The following is a 24,000-nucleotide window of genomic DNA, read 5'->3' as shown; positions in this document are numbered from 1 at the left end:
GTACAGTGCAGTGCTTAGGAGTGACTAGGTGAGGAGAAGCTTGCTCAGAGGTCCTGTAGGGCGAGGAGGTTTCTGAGGAAGCTGGGTGGTGAGGAGCTGTGAGAGAAGTTGCTGGGCCGGTAGCCGAGTGTAGAATGGTCTCCCTAGTCAGGCATAGCCATATTTATACAATTTACGAGGATCAGGATTTGGGGTGAGCGTAGCGAGAGGGCCAATCACAGCGGCTAAAGCGTAAGGTGTGAAACGCTCTGATCGAGACTAGGTCGGCGATCGTACCCCTACGTCCACTGCATAGACCTAGTCTCTCGGCGTAGCTGGCTGTACGCTGATTGGCTGGTAGGCGCGCGGCCGAAGCTCAGTTGGAAGTTGTAGGGGAGAGGATCCACTACAGGACCACATACACCGTAACTTAAGGGCGATCTCGCACTCAGGATGGAGGTGAGAAAGGAAACTCAGAATAGCGTAACTCCACGTATATTGTATAAACAAGAACAATGCAGTAGGATGCTGGGGAGTTGCTGTGTGGTTGAGGAGCTTCTGGAGAGGAGGTCTTGTTGGCTGGAGAGAGTGGAGTTGAATGACCTTCCCTGTGAGGCAGGGGGGGGGTATTTATACAAATCTGGCTACTCAGGAACAGAGGTGAGATATGAAAGGCGCTGCTGATTGGTTGAGGCGAGGACGGCAGCTGGCCAATCGGCAAGCGACTCAGGGATGGATGGCTGTTGGTAAGAGAGGCGCCGCTGATTGGCTGAGGCGAGGACGGTGGAGTAGTTGTAGAGAGAGTTGGCCACTACAATACTACCCTTCCCCTCTGGGTGCTGCAGGAAGCTTGTTGTATGCAGGCGTCGGAGAAGGCGCCGAGAACGTCGTCTATATAGACAGTGACAAAGTCTAGGTCGTGAAGAATGTGGTCCACGTACCTCTGGAAGGTCTGAGCTGCATTGCGTAATTCAAAACTCATGTAGGCATACTCGAAGAGACCGAATGGAGTGGTGATGGCAGTCTTCTGGGTATCTGCAGGTGCCAATAGAATCTGGTGGAAGGCACATTCCAAGTCGATCTTCGAGAAGATGGTCATGACGTGGAGTTTGTGGTGGAAGTCCTGGACATGCGGAATAGGGTACCTGTCAGGTTTGGTGACAAGGTTAAGGGCTCTGTAGTCACCGCATATCCTACAGTCATTGGATGATGGCTTTGGAACCATGTGAAGAGGAGATGCCCAGGTTCTCTTTGAATGTCGAATGATGCCGTCTTGTAGGAGTCTGTTGAATTCCACCTTGGCTGGGTTCAGGAGCTCAGGGCGATGGCGGTGAGGGCGTGAGAAGACCGGAGGCCCTGCAGTCTCGGTGTGGTGGAAGATTCCCGACGTAGGTGATGGTGGAGAGACTGGGGTTGAAAAAAGTTCATTGAAATCCTCGAGCAGGTAGGAGAACTGGTTTGACGGTGAGAGGCAGGTGATGGTGTCGGTGACCACAGCACGTATACCCTGGATCGTGTATGATGTAGGATCGTGGATGAGGCAAAGGTTGCTTGGGTCGATGACGAGATTGTGGAAGGTGAGGAAGTCGAAGCCAAGGATGGGTTGAGACACATCTGCCACCACGAAAGACCAGCAAAGAGTCTTGGGGAGACCAAAATCTAAGGCGAAGATATGTGCACCATAGGAGGCAATAGGGGTACCATTGGCGGCAAACAGGTCATATGAGGGTTGCTTCACTGTGTCTCGTGGTGAGGTAAGGATGATGCTGACTGATGCCCCTGTGTCAAAGAGAAATTTCCTGCCAGAGATGAGGTTGGTGATATGCAGCAGTGAGGCAGTTGGGTATTTATACAAACCTGCCTACTCAGGAACAGAGGTGAGATATGAAAGGCGCCGCTGATTGGTTGAGGCGAGGACGGCAGCTGGCCAATCGGCGAACGACTCAGGGACGGATGTCTGTGGTAAGAGAGGCGCCGCTGATTGGCTGAGGTGAGGATGGCGGAGCAGTTGTAGGAGGGAGAGTTAGCCACCACAATATCTTGGAGACCAGACTGCATGACAATAAGAAGGATACAGGATTTTGGGATATGATCTTGCATGGATCGGAGACTTTCAGCATGACTGCAGGCAGTGTGTGGTGATTAATGGCTCAAAATCGTCATGTGTACCAGTGACAAGCGGGTTACCACAGGGCAGTGTATTGAGCCCGTTGTTGTTTGTTTGCTCATAAATGATATGCCAGAAGCTATACACTCCTCCATACAAATGTTTGCAGATGATGCCAATTTATTTAGGGAAATTAAGAACCCAGCAGACTATGAACAGCTAAGATCTCTATGAGGTTCAAGAATGGTCGAAGAAATGGTCGTTAAGTTTCAATGTCAAGAAGTGCAAAAGGATGCACTTGGGTCATACCAACAGTAAGGAAGCGTATCACATGTCCCAACAGGACAAAGAGACTGCATTAATTGAGATCGAATATGAAAAGGACCTGGGTGTGTATGTCGACAATGAACTTAAGTTCTTGGGCCTTTAAGAGCAGGTGAATCGGGCAACGAAACTAGTAGGTCTTTTAAGAAGGTCGTTTAGATATCTGGATGGTCCATCACACGTCACAATCTTCAAGAGTGAGGTGCTTCCTTGTCTGCAGTACTGTCACCCCGTCTGGTCCCCGAGGTATGCTAGCGATTGTCAATTGATTGAAAATGTCCAGAGGAGGGCCACCAGACTGGTGCCAGCTCTATGGAACCACAATTACCCAGAGGGATTAGAACACCTGGACCTACCTAGCTTATACAGTACTACAGAGAGGCAAGGGGAGACCTAATCGAAGTGTATAAACATCTCAGGGGGCACTACTCAGTCGAATGTGCATACCTGGAGCTGGCAGATGTCCGCCCCACAAGGGTCACAGCTCATGGCTGAAGAAGCCACAAGTCCAGAAAACTGTGAGGGCAAACTCTTTCAGAGTGAGAGTTGTGAACTCTTGGAACAATCTACCAGAAAGTGTTGTGATGGCACTGAGTGTGAGCTCTTTCAAGACCAGACTTGACCAACACTGGAGCAGGTTCAGGTACATTCAAGAACCAGTGCATGCCCAGTACTTGCCAACAGTGCATAACAGAGATGTGACCAACCACCCAAGTGGCTAACGAGCCGATCAGTGGCAAAGAGAATAAAAGTAAAAGTAAAGTAATAAGTATTGGGCCCATTGTTGTTTGTGACCCTTCTGCAACCTGAGCATAGCTCTTCGTAACTATCCTTCTATCCTATCACCTACTTTTTCAGTCTTAGTGAGGATATCATTCCCAACTTGCTCTAGTTTGGCCTCCAACAAGGATCCAGCTTCATCTATTATCATTTTCATCTCTTTAAGTATCTCTTTCCCTTAATATATACAATAGCTCCATTTACTTAGGTTAAACAGTTAGTGCAACATCAGCAACAACCTCCATACTTTAATGCTTTCTGCAGCATCCTAAATGCCTTTATGCTCAGACCCACACATTCCTCACAAGATGTCTCCTCACAGTAAGTGCATGATTATTTTTTAAGAAGTGATAATTCTTTGTAGCTATATTGTTATTGTGTCCAAGATCAATTAATGGCTACCGTATGTAACAATTAATCCTTTGTTATTGCTAAAACAACTAAAATCATGAGAGCCTGAAACATGAAATGAACAGAACAGAATACTGCATGTGAGGTGGAGTGTAGACTGGACAGGGCTAGCAGCAGTCCTCTGTCAATTTGTAAGTGTCAGTTGCCTGCTGGAACTTGTACTGTCAGGAGCAGACTTCAATAAAGATCCCTAGTATATTTGGAGGGATTGTTTTTATCTTTGTTATTGAATGGTGTGTGTGATGCTTTTAGTCATTGTTTTTCAGTTTTGTTCAGGTGATAAAAAAAGCTTAAGAAATTAGTTAATGTTGTCTTTCTGAACAATGTGATGACATGAGTCATGTATAATTCTTTATGTACAGACATACAGTGTGTGTGTGTGTCCAACATACCTTGGAGTCAGTATAATAGTGACCACTTTCCCTGAGCTTCCATGTCCCTACCCCCCACTGAAAAATCACCCCTCAGGGAGGCAACCAGGTTAAGAAATGCGGCTCTAGTCTCTCTTCCTTGGCTATGGAATATTACACATCTAAGTTTCTAGATGACATCTTAATCAGTAAAAGTCTATCAGCTTCTTAGCTTACGCTGTTTTCTTTTAATTTCAGGTACCCAGAAAAACAATCATCAAATACAATACCTATTTATTGCCAAAACAAAAAATATATATTTTTTAACAAAGTAAACTTGTTGCCATTAACATGGTCAACTTGATATTACATTCACATTTTCATAGTAATACCGTCTTATAAAGAACATTATTTCCATAAAAGACTGAAAATATACATCAAGAGCTAAAGAAACCCTTTTATTGGTCTATCTGTGATGTTCTCCTCTTGTCGCAATTTTTCCATTAGTCGTTGATGGATCTTGACTCCAAGATCTCGTGCACTCTGCCATATTGAATGAAAAATACATCCTGTTTCATTTCGTTATAACTATGTATTAGTTTCTTTAATTTATAATGTGAGAGTATTTCTGTGATAGAAAGTACTGAACACAAGTAATCCTGAATTACAGTTGTACAGGTAGATAATGTCTTTGATATGAACAAATATATTATACATATCTATATCATTTAAATCAGGTACAACAACATTTCCTTTCAGTATCTATTGAAGAAAAACCAATGAGTGTAAAAAGGAAGAAATACAGATCATAAAAATTTCTTACCTTAATGGAAGCACTTAATGTCTGTGGTGTAAATGTTCCTGAACCAAGCTGTTGAGTTGCTGTAATTAACCCTTTAGGGGTAACACCAACCACAATCTGTACAGGGCCACAGCATTCTTCTTCTGGGGTTGGGTCAACAACTGTCAAATTCTCTGTAATCTAAATGAAAGAAGAAACTGTTACATGCCATAATGCTTGAAACTTCTATCCATATAAACACGGTACAGTAAAACATGGCTAAGGCAGACTACCCCAGTAATTGGGGGGAAGGGGTGTCCGGGATAAGAGGTCCACCTTAGAGCAAATTTAAAAAAATAAAAAATTATTTAAAAAAAAAATACGAGTACAACACCAATGTATCCAATTTTTTTTAATAAAAATTAATTTAAAAAGTAATGAAACAAAGTAAAGTACCTCTTCCAAGTCCTCATTTCCAACCTTCCTCATTCTCTTAATGCTTGATTTTTCCTGGTCCAAATTAAATTTCATGGCACATTTGTGCAACTTTGAATTGAATTGAATTGAAACAGTTTATTTAGCCAGAAAAATATAGATACAGAGTGGATAATAATAACAATATTAACACCAACTGCTTTGAAATTCCATATTCAGCACATATTTGCGAGGGAGTAGCACCTTTTTCTAGTTTTTCAATCACCCTTAACTTTTCGTTCACTGATAAGGTTTTAACCTTAACCTTCTCACCACAGTATATATCAGGTGCCTACAAGAGAGCTCTGGCTCTCAACTGGCTCAGCCATGTTAATAGTGTTATTATTATCGACTCTGTATCTGTATTTTCTGGCTAAATAAACTGTTTCAATCAATCAAACCCTTACGGACACTAAACACTTTCTTAGGGGCTATTATTATTGTCTAATTTTTCAATAATAATAAAATAAATATGTATGCTACTCCAGCCTACAACATAATCACATTACTGGCAATATCAAATAAGTTTGACAATAAAGTTTGCCACGTCTTAATGGCAATAAAATATAATCAACGGAGCGATAGAGTAGAAGTGATGCTATCACGGGCGACGCTAATTTATAACTGAGCGCATCCCTTTGTTTACCAACGTGGGTGAATCATGCAATCTATCTACCTTGGTCCATTGAGATTTTCAAATTTTGTCCGGCTTAATGGTTTCGGCTTAATGAAGTCTCTCTCTCTCTTGATCACGATAGGGAGGCCTGGGACAACACCTCACTCACTTGAATGAGTGAGGTCCTGTGACACCAAACCACATGGTGTCTCCATGATGCTACGACACCATGTAGTGAATGAGTTGCTGCAGCATCATGTGAGGTTCCTCATAACACCATCTGTGAGGGAACTACTACACCACATCAAGCCCCTCATAACACCATCTGTGAGGGAATTACTACACCACATCAGGCCCCTCATAACACCATCTGTGAGGGAATTACTACACCATGTGTTGCCCCTCATAACACCACCTGTGAGGGAACTACTACACCACATCAAGCCCCCTCATAACACCATATGTGAGGGAATTTACTACACCATGTCAGGTCCCTCATAACACCATCTGTGAGGGAATTACTACACCACGTTAAGCCCCTCATAATACCACCTGTGAGGTAACTACTACACTACGTGATGCCTCTCATAACACCATCTGTGAGGGAGTTACTACACTACGTGTTACTGTTCAACACCACAGCGCACAAGATCTACGTGACCTCCACTGTAAACATTAATCTGTATGTTCACTATATGTTCCTTTTCCATTTCTTTAATGAAGGCTTTTGTTAAACCACCAATGTATGTAATAAGTCATTTATGTCCAATGTATATTTTCAGCCTTTGGGCTGCAGAACTTTTTCAATAAACCATTAATTATTATTATTATTATTATTATTATTATTATTATTATTATTATTATTATTATTATTATTACACACACACACACACACACACCCAGATGGATGATAACAAAGTAAAGTTACTTCATTACCTAACTTAAATGACTTTTCTTAATAAATTAGTTAATTGAAACAATTATTGGTACTGTTACTTCATCCTTTATCCTTTCAGGTTACTCTTCACCTTGTTACTTTATTCTGGGAGTCTCAGCAGTGTATGTGTGTGCAGAATACATACCCAGGCAATCAGAAGTCTGCATTGAGCGCATGGTATACTTCCAACCAATCATAACTTAGTATTGAGGAGTGATATTCTTCCAGCCAATCAGAACTTAAAATTGAGTGTGTGGCATGCTTCCAGCCAATTAAGGGAATCCTCCCAATAAGAGAGAGGACTTGCATGAATTAGTCCAGTATTGGAAGAGTTTACTGTACGGTATACAGTGGTGATGCGATAATTCACGGATTGGGTACAAGAAGACTTTGTGAATTATCAAACAGTGTGTTGAAATGGAAATACTGTACCCCTAATTACATTATTTCTCATGGGGAAAAATTACCCATTATAAAAAGTTTCACTATACCTAAGTCGCATTTATCTGGAACACACCTCTGACATATATAATGAAGACTGTACAGTGGGGTATGCTATAACGAACGGATCCTACTACGAATATTCCTATAACGAACGGTTTTACCTATAAAATTGAGAATGCTATAATGAACGCAACTCCTACAACGAACGCGGATGAATACGGGACTATTTCGCCTGGCGCATGAATATTGTTGTACCGCGACCCACAACAAGAGCTTCAGGCGCCATCTTTGTCTCATTGTGTAGCCAGTGCACCACTGTTATTGTTGAAATTTCGTCTTTTGATGTGGAAATTCGCATTATTTGTATAACTATTTTGTTATACAAGTATACAATTGTAACAATGAGTCGTCCAAAGCGAGTGAGAAAGCTAATAACCCTTGAAACTAAGAAAGAAATTATAAAGAAACGTGAGAATGGAAGAAGCATTGCGAAACTTAGTGATGAATATGGGATGACTAAATCGACTATATGTACGATTTTGAAGAATAAAGAGGAGTTAAAAACTGTGCAAGTGGCAAAGGGAATCTTTAGACTTAGCAAAGCAAAGTGTAATGTGATTGAAGAGATGGAAAATTTACTCTTAGTGTGGATAAAGGAGAAAGAAATGGCAGGTGGTAACATTAGTGAAGCTATAATTTGTGAGAAGGCCAGACAATTGTTTGAGGACCTTAAAGCCAAGACTCCCAGTGGAAGTGATAGTGATGTGCCAGTGTTTAGGGGTACCTGCATGCTGAATAACACTAAGGTAAGATAAAGTACCGTATTTTTTACATTTTCCACAGAATTTTTTCAGTGTTAGGTGGTTGTATTTGGGGGCCTGGAACGGATTAATCCTATAACGAACGAATGCTATAACGAACGAGGTTCTGGAACCAATTATGTTCGTTATAGCATACCCCACTGTACTATACTGTCTATATATATATATGTCATATGTATGTATGAAGTGTGATCCACTTCATCTCCACTGAAAGTGAAAATGGGTCACATACACATTCACATAACACATGTCGCCACAGCTGTGGCAAAGTTGTGGGAAAATCATGTAATTACTCTTAAAAATATAGGAAATATAATAAATAACTATAAAATAAAAATGAATAGCATAAGTGTGAACAGTATTCTGTGAGAGAAAAGAACTTATGTATGGATGCATCAAGCTCAGTAGTCACTGACTTTTGACCCAACACTCTCTGGCTCCTCAAGACAAGCCATAAATCTGGATTCAACCAAGTGAGGTGTGAAGTATCTAGCTTGCACCAAAACACTGGATGGATAGTACCTTCCTATCACTTGGTATTACATGCTCCCTGGGTAATGAAACACTCTGCACTAGTGTGCTTAGTGGTGATGTATACCACAGGTCACTCATAAGAACCCATAGGCTATACAATACACTCATACAAATGAGAGTTACCAGTTGTCTCAGACTGCCACATAAGATCAGTTTTTATCATTAATATATAGTGCAGACATTCTCACATACTAGCATTACTAAACATATAACTTACTCTTAAATGGGTTATAAGAATTGGGGCATTGGAGACATCAACTCTGTCAACATCACAAGGATTGTCTGAAACTGAAAACTCTAACTCCCCACCATCTTCTCCAGTGATGTAAATTCTTGGCATCTTGGTTGCCCAAAGTGCTGCTTTCACGCCTAAACTCACTGCATCAAACAAATTCCCACCGCACTCCAAGATCTAGAAAAAATAACTTTAATAAATATCTGTTAACATAAAACTGTACAAATCAGATTATCTTCTCTACAAAAATTTCATCCATATTCCTTGTTGCAACACTTGATCCACACATCCTTTCTTTCCTAACCCCTGACTGCTTTATCCCTAATGACCTTTCTGTTTTTAGCAGCAACTCTCAATACTGTAATTGCTCTACTACACACTTTCTCTGCTATACTCAAGAGATTGATTCCCCTATTATTTTGGCATACATTTCTATCATCTTTCCCTTTAAACAGGTGAACTATACAAGCTCTCTGCCATCATTTTGGTATTCTTCCCCCTTTCATACATAAACTATACATCATTGTCATTCATTATACAGTATTACTTTTCTTCCTCTCAACCTTAATAATTCCAGTTCTTCTACAAATTTCTGGAGTGTTACCATTCTTAAGCTTACAGCATGTCCTGCACTTCTCATATTAATATTATTATTCCTTCATAGTCATTCTTCTATATCCAAAACATGACACTGTAGCTCCATCTCTTTCTCATCCATCACATATATAAGGTGATCAAAATATTCTTTTTTCTACCTTTTACTTTCTTTATCGTCTGTAGTATATCCCCTCTTTCACTGTCTGTAGTATATCCCCTCTTTCACTGTCTGTAGTATATCCCCTCTTTCACTGTCTGTAGTATATTCCCTCTTTCATTCTTAACTAGGAGAGTAGCAGCAAAGTGGATACAGCACATGCCTCTTATTCTAAGAATTAATTGGTCACACTCAGAGCATTGAGCTATGAACAGGTACCTGACTACAGCATATAGTTGGAGAAGTTTAGGTGATTGAGTGCAGTGTTGGTCACACTTGTCTCCTTGTGTACTTAAAGGCAAAGTATTCAAGGTGCTTTATCTACACTGCCCATAATGAGCAATCAGGACTATGTGACCTACTTTCATGTTTTCTTCTTTATTCAATTCCTTCTGTAATACATTTAAGTTCTCTTGAAAACCTTGCAACAACTAATCTTCCCAAATTTCATCCAACATTCCATGGTGTTTTAATAACTCATGGTAGCTTTAATAGAACACAAGAGTCAAAAGGCTTCTACTTTGAAAAAAAAAGAAACTTTTTACATTAACCTTCCCTTTGACAAAACTATGCAGGAAAGAACACACAATGCATACACCCTCCAAATTTATTAAATTCAAGGCCCCTGGTGCAATGACCACCAATTTTCTTGACAAAGGGAAGCCATCAAACGTGAGGGCTTCATCTCTACCCTCACAGGATCCCCCCAGACAAGTGAGGAACTTTATATCCAGAGGGAAGACAACATCAGGCTGTAATGAGTTGAAAGGAGCATCTCCCATAAAGTTAGGATAAGATGCTACTTGTACTGTATGTATATTATAGGTGCTGCAACTAAGTGAAATCATACATAAGACAACATCCAATATTTTTTTTTTTTAAGAAACTTCACAAATGGTGCAAGAATTACTGTGCATCAATATACGAATACAGTAATATTAACAAAAAATTAAATGATAAGTTACTTGGAGCCCCAAAATAATTTTCAACTTACCTCAATGTCAACATACAGTCCTTTCACATACTTCCCAGGCACAACACAGAGCTTTGAAGTATCCAGTGTATGTGGAGAAGAGTACACCCTTTCCAACATCGAGCTTAAGCTGGTGCCCAAATCCTCACCCCCACGGCCTTCAAACTCTGGAGCAGCATTGGCAGAGCTGTAATAAAATATGTGAAATGTCTACCTAATATTTATAACTTAGAGAAAAGTTAACTAAGAGGAAACTGGAAGTTGATGTCATCAAATGTACTACGTATAGTAAAGAAAAATGAAAAGAATCCACAAATCTGCAGTAATAGAGAGTATAATGTATATAGCAGGTGACCGATCAAAGAAATATACAATGTGGAACGAGAGCAATGCATTAATGGATTTAAAGGAAGCAAAGATGTGCAAGGAAATCATTCAGCAGATATTAATGAATAGGTATGGACAATTAAGCAAGAGAAAAAACTGAAATGAAATGCTTAAATCAATCAGTGAAGTGAACAGGATGAAACAAGTAAGAAATACAGGTACAGGTATACCCTGATAAACGACACATATATGGACTGTGAAAAGTCAATGGATAGTGAATCAACGTTTTTCGAAGCAATTAATCCCCTATGAATAAAAAAAAAAATGGGAGGTTAGGGACCAGCCACCCTACAAAAACTTCCATCTCCCCTTGATATATCTCCGTTGTTCAGACTGTCAACCAAGAAAATAAAGTAGACATATAAAGCAAGCATAATTAGCATTAATTATGGGATGTACCCGGTAAGCATAAATTTAAACTGTTGTTGACCAGTGTTGAAGGCGACAGAGGCATGGTAGGAGACACAGGGGAATGGTAGGTGACAGGGGGGGAACACTACATAAACAGTAAACAGTGCAGCACTTAAGTATACTACAGCATGCCCTTAAAATTCACAGGGGTTTGAGTCTCAAAATGGCCACGAATTGCCAACCTGGATAGACTGTTAACAACATTATATAACCTTTGTAAAATTATATAAACAAAGGACAGACATATTCCTTACCTTCACAATAATACTACCATTGACAATAACTCATTGCAGATAGTGGCTCATAACTAAACAATAAATGAAATAAAGGATTGAACCATGAATTCAAGATGGTGGTACTTACACAAGCCAAGACAAAAAGTGCATTATGCTAGTGTGGCACAGCTCCAATCAGATCACATGCCTTTTAAGGGTAACTGTCATTTTAAGTTGGGATAGGTAGAAATGGAGAATTACAAGACTATAGTCCCTAGCCACCAAAGTTAAGGGTCTTCTGAGTCTCAACCCAATGGCATTGATGCTGAGAAACAACCATACAGCAGAAGGGCATCAGGTCATACCATACACAACATACCAGTTTACAAAGAAGTAAAGTTTTCCATTTCTAGGCTGGTCTATTAATGGTGGTTCCATCTCCATTTTGACTGTAATTAGGACATCTGTATGGTCAAGCCTCACTCGGGCTGAACCATTAGCTGTAGAAACTACACTGGTTTCTATTTCAAGTTGTCGATAATCCAGTCGATCTCGACCATCCACACGAATTCCCAACTGTTGACAAAATATTTTTAATTATTAAATGATAGAAGACTGGAGGAGAAAAATTGAGAACCTCAACAAATAATACGTTTTAAACATCTTATCTCTTCAAGACCAGGGAAGGAAAAAATTAATACAATTTCTAAGGTAAACAGAGCTATAACTGATAAGTAAAGTTAAAAAATAAAAATAAAAATGTGTCTTGATATATGATACAAAGCTACACACCATATTTAATCTAGCATACATGCACATACTTTCTCAAGTTACTGAATGGAAATGACATTTCATACCTACATAATAACCACAAAAATACTTTACTGTACTACATTTCCTTTGCAAATTTTTCCTTCTTGAGTTTTTGGAGTTTTCCATTTGTCTAAAGAAAGTACAGTACATTTTGGCAGGAGACACTGTTTACATCTTACTCGCGTAATTATGTCCCGTCAATCAGCGTGATTTAAATTTGCGAAGGAAACGTAATAAATTAAACTATTTTTTGTGGTTATTATTCCATAGTGACCATTCACAGAACTTGATATTGATTGTTATATTGGGAGCTAGAGCAACAAAATAAAAAATAAACTAAATAAATAAATAAACAACCAATACTTTATTCTATAGCACTTCTGATGGAAATTTATAGTTTTCACATTATAGTATTTTCACTTTTTTATTTTACTTAATAAAGTATACAAGTTCACAGGTACTGGTATATTTTTTGTTTATTTCTAACTCAGCCAATCAGCACAAGTCTCAGTGTCACGTGAATTTGAATTAGTGGGAAGATGGGTAAATTTACATAGTAAGTCACCCGGTATTAAATTTTGAAAATTTTATGGTTGCAATCAATAGTTTAGACAATTCTAAGACACTTTTCTTTTACCTGTATAGCATTACTCTCACAAAAGTCCTAACTTAACCTCCTAAATGCGGGGGGGTCCACCCCCCTGGACCCCCAGCATATGTAAGTCATTTGCAAAAGAAATGTCATAGAAGAAAAGTGTTTTATAATTGTCTAAACTATTAACTGCTACCATAAAATTATCAAAATTCAATACCAGGTGACTTATGCAATAATACCGGCTTCAATCTGTAAAGGGTGCAGCAGCTATTGACATCTTTAGGTCTAATGGCTTTCTCCTTTGTGCCAGCATCAAGAAAGAGCATTACCACCAATATTTTGTTTGGTACATGTTCCAGGCTCAACATAAAGTTCATAACACCATACTGCACCACTTCCTTCTCTAAGTGGCAACTCTTTATCCTCCTCCATCTGTTAATTAAGGTAAGTTTTGGTTAGGTAAAGTTACATTAGGTTAGGTTTAGTTTACACACCTGGAGGTTCAAGGGGGCTCCATCCCCTAGATAGGTGGTTAGGTCAGGTCCTTCTGGTTTCCCCGGTTAGGTTAAGAGGGGGGTGGGGGTTATATCTCCGAAGATTGTTCAGTTCAAAATTTATTGGACCCCTCATGAAAGATACTTTTTTTAAAGAGTGTACATCAGAATAAAGAACACTAAGGTTGAAGGATAAGGAGTTGAAGAGAGCTAATAGTAATTAGAGAAGTGAAAATCTAATAAACTCATCTGATAAGTTCAACTGGTAAGAGGGTTAAGTTTTTAGCTGGGGAATCTTAGGAATTTAACTACTGTATTGGCATCAGTAGTTACATTAGGTTAGGTTAGATACCCGGTATCCAAACTCTGCTTTTCCGATGGTTATTAATGTATTTTGAACTACGTATTTGAATCTTCATATGTCTGAAATACCCAGTTTTTGTGATTTTCCCCCACACAAAACCCCAGGTTCCCACTGGGGCTTCCCCACTACCATTAGATAAGAGGGGTTCTCAAAAACTAGTGATTTCCGATAGGAATCATTCAAAACACGTCAAAAACAGTCGAAAAAACATAGTCTGAATATTTACATAAAGGAATGACCTTAACTAAAATTTTACCATCTTCATAATAAAGGCTACTGAGTACAAGTAAAGTTGGTTCTTGGTGACTTTGGCCCAGTTACAGTGATGATCTTGGTCCATTTCGGTAATCTCGGCCTCACATAGGATGGGCCGATGTCAACAATGGTATTAACTGTCAAGCTTTTTTAGGCTATTGCAGAGACGTTGCAGGGTGCTTCGCCCACTATTTTCATAATCTTCCCATACGGAGAAGACCATTGCTTGTAGTTGTTTGTAGGTTTGGCGTTGGTACCGCTTCCGTTTTCCCTCAAACACGAGAAGAATCTGAGGAGTTACTAAAGTTGCTTCATCATGTAGGAGCTGAAACATATGTAAAAGGACATATGTGCCTTCCTTTTCGTCTTCAAATGGTTATGCCACCCCTCAACGTTGTTGTTAGTTCTCACACTTAGCTTATAAATGCTCCAGGACTTAGGTGGCCAGATAGAACTGTTAATCCATGTTTTCTTGGTGTATTCCGCAAATTCGAGAAGTGGTCCTGAGGTCACAGATGCTATTAATCCCTGAATATTCACAGAATATGTTGTTCTGGAATAAAACAAAGCGTCATGAACTTCCGAAGCAGCTTGTGAGTTCCCTCATCTAATGAGTACGAAGTTTGCAATCCAAGTTCTTGTATTTTCCAGAAGAGTGCTTGAGTAAAATGGAATACACACCCTTTTATTTCAGCAGTCGGAAGCACAGAACTTGTAGCACGCCACAGAGCTTTCTCAAAGTCCATCACAATTTTCTCCACACGTGGTTCACTGGGAATCATATCAGTGATGGCTTTAATCACATAAACATACAGTAGTCTTTTTTCCAGCGACGAGACATAATACACTGTATGATGGGAGCTGTTTTGTTGCTTCTTCATAGCGTACAAACACATGGATATTGAATAACTGATAGAAAGGTTTTCTAACTAGTACTGTACGTGGAACATGGCATCAGCATACAGTACCATGTCTTTGCGCTGGTGAGCAGTTGAAGTTGGTCATATGCTGCAAAAATTAAGTGGTGTGCGTCATCAACCCAAATGTCACCACGTAAGAAATTCTCGGCAATGTGTTGTGACTCCACTTCAAAGTCCAGATTCTTTGGATGTTTTGGACGGTGCTTACAGCAGTAATAGTTTGCATTGTGAACAACATATTCAACTGACTTAATTGCACTACAGGGTCCTGAGGGAAGACATTCTTGCAAAACTCCAGAGGCAATGTCTGCAGCTGAAGTGAATGACTTGTTGATTTGCAGTTAGTTTTGCTTGCAATGCAATGGAAGTAGCAACATCTGATCCCAAGCTTGCCTGATGAATGTGGTCTTGGGGTCCAGGAATGAACTGGTCACCGATCTGACAAACAGATGCTGCACAGTTAATCAGTCTGGATCATTAAGAACATCTCCACATTTCTTCTTGACTGTACATGAATAACCGCTGGAATCGAAAATTTTATCTCCACCAGGTATTGAAGTTGCTTCAATAATCTTGTAGCTGACTTTGTGCGTGTCTTGGTCCACTGCAGGCGCTGTGTTGGGTTTCGGATCAACCAGCAAAGACTCGTTGATGGGGTCTGGTTCATCTAGGGTTGTAGTGTTCTGAGCTGTGTTATACACCTCAGCTTCATACCTTGAGCATTTCCAGTTTGGTAGATCCGCTTGTCCTTTAGCCATTTTTTGATAGAAGTGTCCTAATATCCCTGTACAGGTATTGCATTTTCTGTGCTGCCATGCATTACAGAAGTTGCACTGTAGCGCGTCTTGACAGTGTCACACTTAAGAACATAAGAACATAAGAATGGAGGAAACTGCAGCGGGCCTATTGGCCCATACTGGGCAGTCCCGTTTACACCCAACCCCTATTGCTCATATGAGCATCCAACCTATGTTTGAAGCAATTCAGCGTATTCGAGTGATATTTGGTAACTTGTTCCATTCATCCACTACTCTGTTTCAAACCAGTGTTTACCTATTTCACGCCTCTAAATCTAAATTGTCTAATTTAAAACCATTATTCTGCAAGAGTTCGCTCCTGGATTTAGATAATTTAGTACCTTTGGCATGTGTCCCCTTTGTTTAGCCCTGTCTTCCCTTATACACCTCCTATAGTGCCTTTTCGCCCTCTCGTCTCTCGAGGAGTACAGAGATAGATGCTTTAACCTGTCTCTATACTCAAGGTTCCTAATGCCGGGATTGGTGATCTTTTCCATTCTCCTCTGAATTCTTTTCCGAGATTCCTATAACTCCATTCCATGTCACAGGTGAGCCAGAACTGAACTAAATAATCCAGTGTGGTCCTCACAAGAGCAAAAGATACAGTTTTAGGATGACCTCGCTAGTCTTGTAAACGCACTCCTTTGCCCTTGTTAAGTACTTTATTAGCCTTGACACAGAGCAAAAACACATTGTTTACTTGGCCCAAGGTTCCTACTTATCATTACTCCTCGTCTCTCTAGCAGTAAGTTCTCTGCTGGCACATCGTTGTTCATCTGGTATACTAACGTTTCTTTATCTCCTGCTACTGATGCTTTTACATTTATTGACGTTGAATTTCATCTGCCATTTTCAGACCATTCGAAAAATTTGTTTAGATCTTCTGTGGTTTGCGAGTCCTCGTCAGGTTGATAACCCGTCCTATTTTGAGTGTCGCCAAACAGTTTACATATATTTACTGTCTATGCCGATATCTATTATTAGTTTGTATATAATAAACAATAATGGTTAAGTACTGAGCCTTGAGAACTCCACTTGTGGCCCGTTGCTCCATGGGACTTAGTGCGTTAATGTCTCGCTGTTTTCTGTCCTGTAACCGCCCTAATCATTTAAGGATGTCACCTTTGATGCCATGAGCTTCCTTTCCTAATTCAGCGGTACTAGGTAGAGACCTGCCGACTGCCCCAAAGTCAGGCTCTTTTTACCTCTTATTCCTTTCGTCACCGATTGGCCGTGAAAAAGAATCATTAATAGATTAGTTGAGCAAGAACATCCATGACGAAGCCATGCTGAGAATCATTGATCTGTCGATGCTTCTCCAGGTGATTCCGAATAGAGTTTGAAAATGATTGCTTCAGTAATTTTACCCTACTATTGATGTTAGACTGATTGGGCGGTAGTTAGAGGATGGTAGTCTCCCCTTCTTGAAATCAGGTATTACATTAGCTATCCTCCAGGATTCTAGTACTACACCTGTTTTTAGGACATATTAACCAAACTTTGCTAAGGGCATACCCCTAAGCTCTTCCTTACATTCCTTTAATACTCTGGCAAATATCTCATCGGGACGGAGTGACTTGACCGACTTCCCAATTTTGTCTATTTACTTACTAACAGTGATTGCTAGTCACTACTATCTCCCTTAGTTGTTTTCTTTACTATCTCTGAATAGAGTCGGTGCCTCGGTATCATGTTTGAGCTTTTGCAGTGGTGAAAGCTTTGTTGAGAAAATATTTATTCAAATTATTGCTCTCCATTTCTCCATAAATTATCAGTGAGCTACTTGAGTCTGTTAGTATTGGTCCAATCTTTTCGTGTTTAGTTTGATACATTTTGGTAGAATCCTTTGCAGAGGTTTGTCTTAGCCTCCCTTGCTATCCTTGCCTCATTATTCCTCTTTGCTTTCCTTATCCTCGGTTTTTCTTCTACATAATACCTATAATAGCGAATCGGTGAATTTTGCCGGTTTTATCATTTACCTATAAGCTTTCCTTTGGCTAATGTGTTCTTTTAAATAATTATTTATCCATTTCAGAACCATTGTTGTCTGATCTGAGTTTGTTTTTGTATGGGCTGTTTCTGCCTTTGTGCATTAAGTAACTCACTATTTAGAATTATTAGGTAGATTTCGGCAATCTCAGAATCTAAGTTATCAGGTAAATTGTCATCTGTCCAGGTTCACGTGGCTAACACCCCTCTCTCAGCTGCCTCTTTAAACTGTCAGGGACACCCTTCCTGAAATCTGGTACTTGTGGAATTTTCTTCCGTCTGCCCTGCAATCGCGTTGAGAATTTCTTCCAGCGATGGCTGTTTGAGTTAGTTTCCCTACCTCGACATTGCTAATGGGGTTTTCTCTGTTCCGACAGAACTAAATCCAATATAAGCCTTACCCATTATTGGAGGTTGGGAACATATGTTGACGGGGTCCTGGATAGTCTCGAAAATCACTCTGATTCTCAGAAGTTGCCCATGGGTCAGTCCAATCTATTTGGCAGGATTCCAAAAGTCGCCTACTATACCCAGACTTTGGCTGTGTATATAAACCCTCGCATTCATCTCAGCTCATTGGCCTTCTATCAAGATTGGGGTCTGTATATTACTCCTGTGATTAATTTTTTCCTGGCCGTCGCTTAAATTTCTATCCGTTGTTTCTGTATTCCTCTCAGTTTTTATTTCACTTGTTATTTACACTTCAGATTATCCCTACCATAGGTGCTATTTCGCTCCTTGCCTGGTCTGCTACTCGGTATGGAACAGTTTGTAACCCACAATTTGGTATTAGGCTGGTAATTCCACGTGTGTCTAGATTTGATCATGTTTCAGTGAATAATTATATAAATTTCTTAGAATTTTATACAAGGCCTAATATCATCCCATTTTGTTTCTCATACTTCTACTGTTAAGCGTAGTATACATTTAAGTTGAGCCGTGTTCTGAGTCCTCCCCTTACAGCGTTTAGTTTTAAACTCCTGTCTAAAGCCTAGTTTTATCATCATTTCTAACACTATTTCTAATCTTTTCGCCTTGTTTTACCCGCTCCACTGCAGTCCTCCTCCACCCCGTGCCCATATGTTCTCTTAGCAGTTTAAAGACGATATCTTTTTGAACTGCCCTCTAGAAACCCCAGCCAGGAATTTGCTACTCCATCCCTAAACAGGTGCACCCCATCCCCTAGCATAAAGGTCCCTTCTGCCGCAAAGGGGTGTCTGGTGTCCAATGATGGGACTGATATTGACTGCAATATCTGCCAAAGCGGTGGCAAAACACTGCTGTGACAATGTTGCAACTCTCCTTCTAGGCAGGACACCGCATATGATAGGGATCCCTCCCTTAGTCCTAATACGATCTATGGCTGCCTTGAACTTATCAAGAAGTTCCTCGCTCCTACACCGGCCAATATCATTGCCTCCTGCACTGAGGCAGATAATGGGTTTGTTCCCATTACCAGACAAGATATTGTCCATCCTGTCAATTATATCCCCCACCCCAGCTCCTGGCAAACACACCCTCATCCTATTTTTGTTTTTACCACAAAAGGCCCTGTCCATGTACCTTACCTGTGAGTCACCAACAATTAAAGTTTTTATACCTTCCTTGTCATCCCTGCCCCTGACTGTACTAACGTCCAATTCGTCTATCAAGGGACTGAACGGGTTGGTACACTTAGCTGTTGTTGTCGTTGTTGTCGTATCCTTCGTGTGCTTCTTCACCACCAGCTTTGTCTTCCCACTACTCACAATTTTCCACTCGCTTGATTTTTCGTCAGACACTGGCTTTACTCGTCCAGCCTCTCCTTTTAACTTCGCCAGCTCTTTCCTTAATTTCAGGTTCTCCAACGTGGCCCTCGCCAATTCTTCAATGGACCACCCCAGTTTGGTCAACAAACTCTCATACCCAAGACCGCACATAGCACTGGCCATATCTGATAATTATCCCTCCGGAGCTAACCCTGCCGTGACCTTTCCCCTAGTGAGGTCAGAACACTTCCAATTCACAAGCAACGCAGGTATTGCTCGAAGCCATTGCTGGTGACTTCCGCTTGTGAGCAGTGGTGGTAGAAATGAGGTGTCAGCCCGATATTAAATAAGTAATCTTCTAATTTTGTGAACCGAATTGCTTGTGAATCGAAGTTCAAAACCGACAAGAAGCACTACGTAAAGTGTGATTTCTGTAATGAATGGCAGCACAGAAAATGTAATAATGGTATATATATTAGGGTAAGGGACTTCTATAAAAAAATATATTATCTTTCCTTATAACTAGAAAAAACAGCCTCATATTTAAATCCTGACGGGTTAATATCATTGTTGACCTAGGCCCACATAGGATGTGAGCTGAGATTGCCGAAATGGGCCGAGGTCACTGCTGTAACTGGGCCGAGATCAGTGGGCCAAATCCACCAAGGGCCGACTTCACTGGCACCCAAGGCTAGTTCCCAAGAGATTAGGCTCTTACCTTTCCCGAAGACATAAATCGGTAAATTTATAGTAGTTCACACAACTGTGTTGGAAAGTCAAAACCATGTTTTCTAGTGCTTTTTTGTGTGTTTTGATTGGTTCTGACCTTGATTTCCATCAGAAATTGTCTGTTTTTTAGTTATCGCCCCTTCTACCCCAAACATGATAGAGGATCTTGTTGGAAACCGGGGTTTTGGGTGGATCATTTTCCGACAAAAATCATGGCCAAGTGAATACAAAATACACCAAAAAACACGAGAAAACCATACAAACCTAACCTTTTTTTGGATGAGCTAACCTAACCTAACCTGACATAACCTAACCTGACTTAACCTAACCTGATCTACCCTAACCTAACAAAGCCTAATCTAATCTAATCTAACCTAACCTAACCTAACCTAACCTGACCTGACCTGACCTGACCTGACCTAACTTTCATGGTGTTTTTACGTAACCCAACTCTCATCATATGAGGGAATCACTGTTATTTCTTAACTTATTCCAAATTAGAATCTTTACTGTGGTCGGGAGAACACCATGAGATCTAAAAAAAATTATTGCTTGTTCGTTTTTTCCCCAAAACGCGCAGATTAACTCCATATAATTGAAATGACACCAATCGCAGACTTCCATGGTCGGAAATGAATTCAAATTTCAAAGCATGAGAGACCCAAAATCACAATCGAATCTGATTGGGCAAAAAATACCACAAATTTTAAAAGCAGAAACCACAATTCATTTTAATTGGTGGGAAAAAAAAACCGCTTTTGATTGGCCACGTGGCTTGTACAGGAAAGCATGCGCATGACGATTTATGAAGGGAACATGCTGAGTGGGTGGTCAGGTAGGTGATAATGGCTGAAGATTAATGGAATTAAATGGAGAAAGATTTGGCATGCGCTATCTCCGTTATTATACATTTCCGACGGTAATGTAATACCTGTAGAAGAAAATTAACTTAAAATTAGACATCTTTTTCGAATATTATAAAAGATTTGGGGTACGAATGTTGTGTGAACTTTCTAAAATACCCATTAATCATCCTTCCTACCAATCACCCTTACGTGAATACGATTAGGTCCAACAATTGGGTAAATATTCGTCAATGGGCTGTTATCAGGTTTTGGTGCGAGAATTGTTTTTTTTTAAGTTTTTCGGTGCGTTTTACTCAAATCTGACTCTTCATTTCTTGTACAAATTAGCGGTTTTTGTAAAAAATTAACAGAAACAGATAATTGGCACAAAAATAAAGGTCAGATTTGGGCAATATTGCATTTTCACACCACACATTCCAACCACTAATCTATTATCATATTCGAATAAGACGTCTAATTATAAGATAATTTTCATAAACTATTACCTTACTGTCGCAAATGTATAATAACAGAGATAGCGTGTCCAAAATTTTCTCTATTTTCTTCCATTAATCTTCAGCCAGTATCTCCTACCTCACCTCCCACACTGCATGTCTCCTTCATAAATCATCACCCGCATTGCGTTCCCATACACGTCACGCGGCCAATCAAAAGCATTTTTTTTTTGGCAACCAATTAAAATGATTTTTGGTTTAATTCGCGGTATTTTCAGCCCAATCAAAATCGATTTTTATTTTGGGTCTCTCATATTTCCCTATTCATATTCATTTCCGACCATGGAAGTCTGTGATGGGTGTCACTTCAGTTATATGGAGCTGATTGCGAGTTTTGAGGAAAAAACGAAGAAACTGTAGCATATTTTTGATCGCATGGTGTTCTCCCGACCTCAGTAAAGTGTCATAAGTGCAAGACTGAATGTAAATATCGCAAAAACCAACATATGTGGCGTTGTCCTAACTCGTCCCTTATCCCAAAGACAAAGAAGAGACGGCAATAAGGTAAGAAATAGGTGATTCCATCATATGGTGAGAGTCAGTTAGGTTAAGTTTGGTTTGGTTTTTGTTTTTCTAATGTTTTTAAGTGTATTTTTTATTAGTTTAGCCATTTTTTTTTTCGGGAAACGTCCCACAAAAAAAAAATCGATAAAAAAAATATGGCTAATTTCCGCCCTAAATGAAGGTCATATTCGGTCCAAACACACACAAATACACTAGAAAAATATATTTTTCACTTTCTAACAGTGTGGTGCGCTTAAGCAAATTTACCCAGATTTGAGTAAAACACAACAAAAAACACAAAATAAAAGGTAAATTTGCATTGTCACACTGTTCACTGTTAGAAAGTCCAAAAATATATTTTTCTAGTGTATTTTTGTGTGTTTAGACCGAATATGACCTTCATTTAGGGCGGAAATTAGCCGGGTTTTTCTATTTTTTTTCGTTGGACATTTTCCGAAAAAAAATTATGGCAAAATACACCAAAAAACACTGGAAAAACAATAACCAAACCTAACTTAACTGACTCTCACCATATGCTGGAATCACCTATTTCTTACCTTATTGGCCTGGTTCTTGTTTGTCGTTGCATTCTGGGATTCTTACCCAATGCCACATATGTTGGTCTTTGCGATATTTACATTGTCTTGCTCTTAGTACACTTTACTGAGGTTGGAAGAACACCATTAGATAAAAAAAAATGCTATAGTTTCTACGTTTTTTTTCCCCAAAAACTCGCAATCAGCTCCATATACTTTAAGTGACACCCATTGCAGACTTCCATGGTCGGAACTGAACTTGAATTTCAAAATATGAAACCCAAAATAAAACTCGAATTTGATTGGGCCAAATATACTCCAAATTAAACCCAAAATCATTTTAATTAGTTCCAAAAGCAAAAGCGCTTTTGATTGGCTGCGTGATGTGTACGGGAACGCATGCACGTGATGATTTATGGAGACGCGCAGTGTTGGAGGTGAGGCAGGCGATAATGGAGGAAGATTAATGGAAGAAAATAGAGAAAATTTTGTATATGCTATCTCCGTTATTATACATTTCCGCCGGTAGTGTAATAGATGAAAATTATCTCATAATTAGACGTCTTATTCGAATACGATAATAGATTAGGGGTAGGAATAAACGGTGTGTAAACGCAATAATACCAATTAAAACCTATTCTCATACCAAAAGAACCAAACTACTTAACCTAACCTAACTTACAAGGAAGAGGAGGAAATGAAGAGACAACTGCCTTTAAGTGAGTATAACCTAGGTAAACATGGCGGGAACCAGCAGACAGGCAATGGACGAATATTAACCAACGATTGTTCTCGAGGCCTAAAGTCTGAGAGAGCCAATGCTCGTCTAGAGACATCTCACCATTGACAGTGCCAAGGCAACTGCCAGTCATCAATAACAGTACGTATACAATATTTACCTTAACTCCATCTACAATATATCTTTTTTCTGCATCACTAAGGTTAATGTCTGTCATCCTTATTGCTAGTTCCAACAGTAGTGTCAGGAAATATCTTCTTTTACTATATTCGCTTATTTATTTAAAAAAAGGGCAACAACGTGATCAAAACAATACAAACATTAGACAACGTTCGCCATAACAATCCGACTGTGTTTGTGAGCCAGTCATTTTATTATTTTTACAATTCTTTCTCGGATTTACTAAAAAGTACAAATACCCCAGACATTTAAAAAGTTCAAAGCACGACAATCATGTATAAACTTGTACAACCCACGGGAAAAAGACAATTACAATATTGTGCGCTTTCGTGTATTTAATACAGAAGGTATTACCTCCTGTATATATGTTTTAGTTAGTTCTGTTTTGTTTTTCTTGTTCTTTACTGTACTTATCACGTCATTTTTTTTGTTTAACAAATTTAT

The 24,000-nt window shown here is 39.6% G+C and overlaps 1 protein-coding gene across 1 annotated transcript; it reads right to left on the bottom strand.

The window, feature by feature from the left end:
- Positions 1-4,230: 4,230 nt before the first annotated feature.
- Positions 4,231-23,732, bottom strand: LOC121866710 (exosome complex exonuclease RRP42-like). Its single transcript, XM_042366418.1, has 6 exons — positions 23,537-23,732; positions 11,913-12,109; positions 10,542-10,707; positions 8,776-8,970; positions 4,775-4,933; positions 4,231-4,494 (listed from the first exon to the last, which is right to left on the bottom strand). Exons 1-6 carry the CDS (start codon positions 23,591-23,593, stop codon positions 4,396-4,398), a joined length of 873 nt encoding a protein of 290 aa, XP_042222352.1. The 5' UTR covers positions 23,594-23,732; the 3' UTR covers positions 4,231-4,395.
- Positions 23,733-24,000: the final 268 nt, after the last annotated feature.

This window comes from Homarus americanus, unplaced genomic scaffold (genome assembly GCF_018991925.1).
Source record: "Homarus americanus isolate GMGI-L3 unplaced genomic scaffold, GMGI_Hamer_2.0 scaffold32583, whole genome shotgun sequence".
In the NCBI taxonomy this organism is placed as follows: domain Eukaryota; kingdom Metazoa; phylum Arthropoda; class Malacostraca; order Decapoda; family Nephropidae; genus Homarus; species Homarus americanus.
Note: the sequence above shows the minus strand (reverse complement) of the source record. Positions and strands in the feature narration are given on the sequence as shown.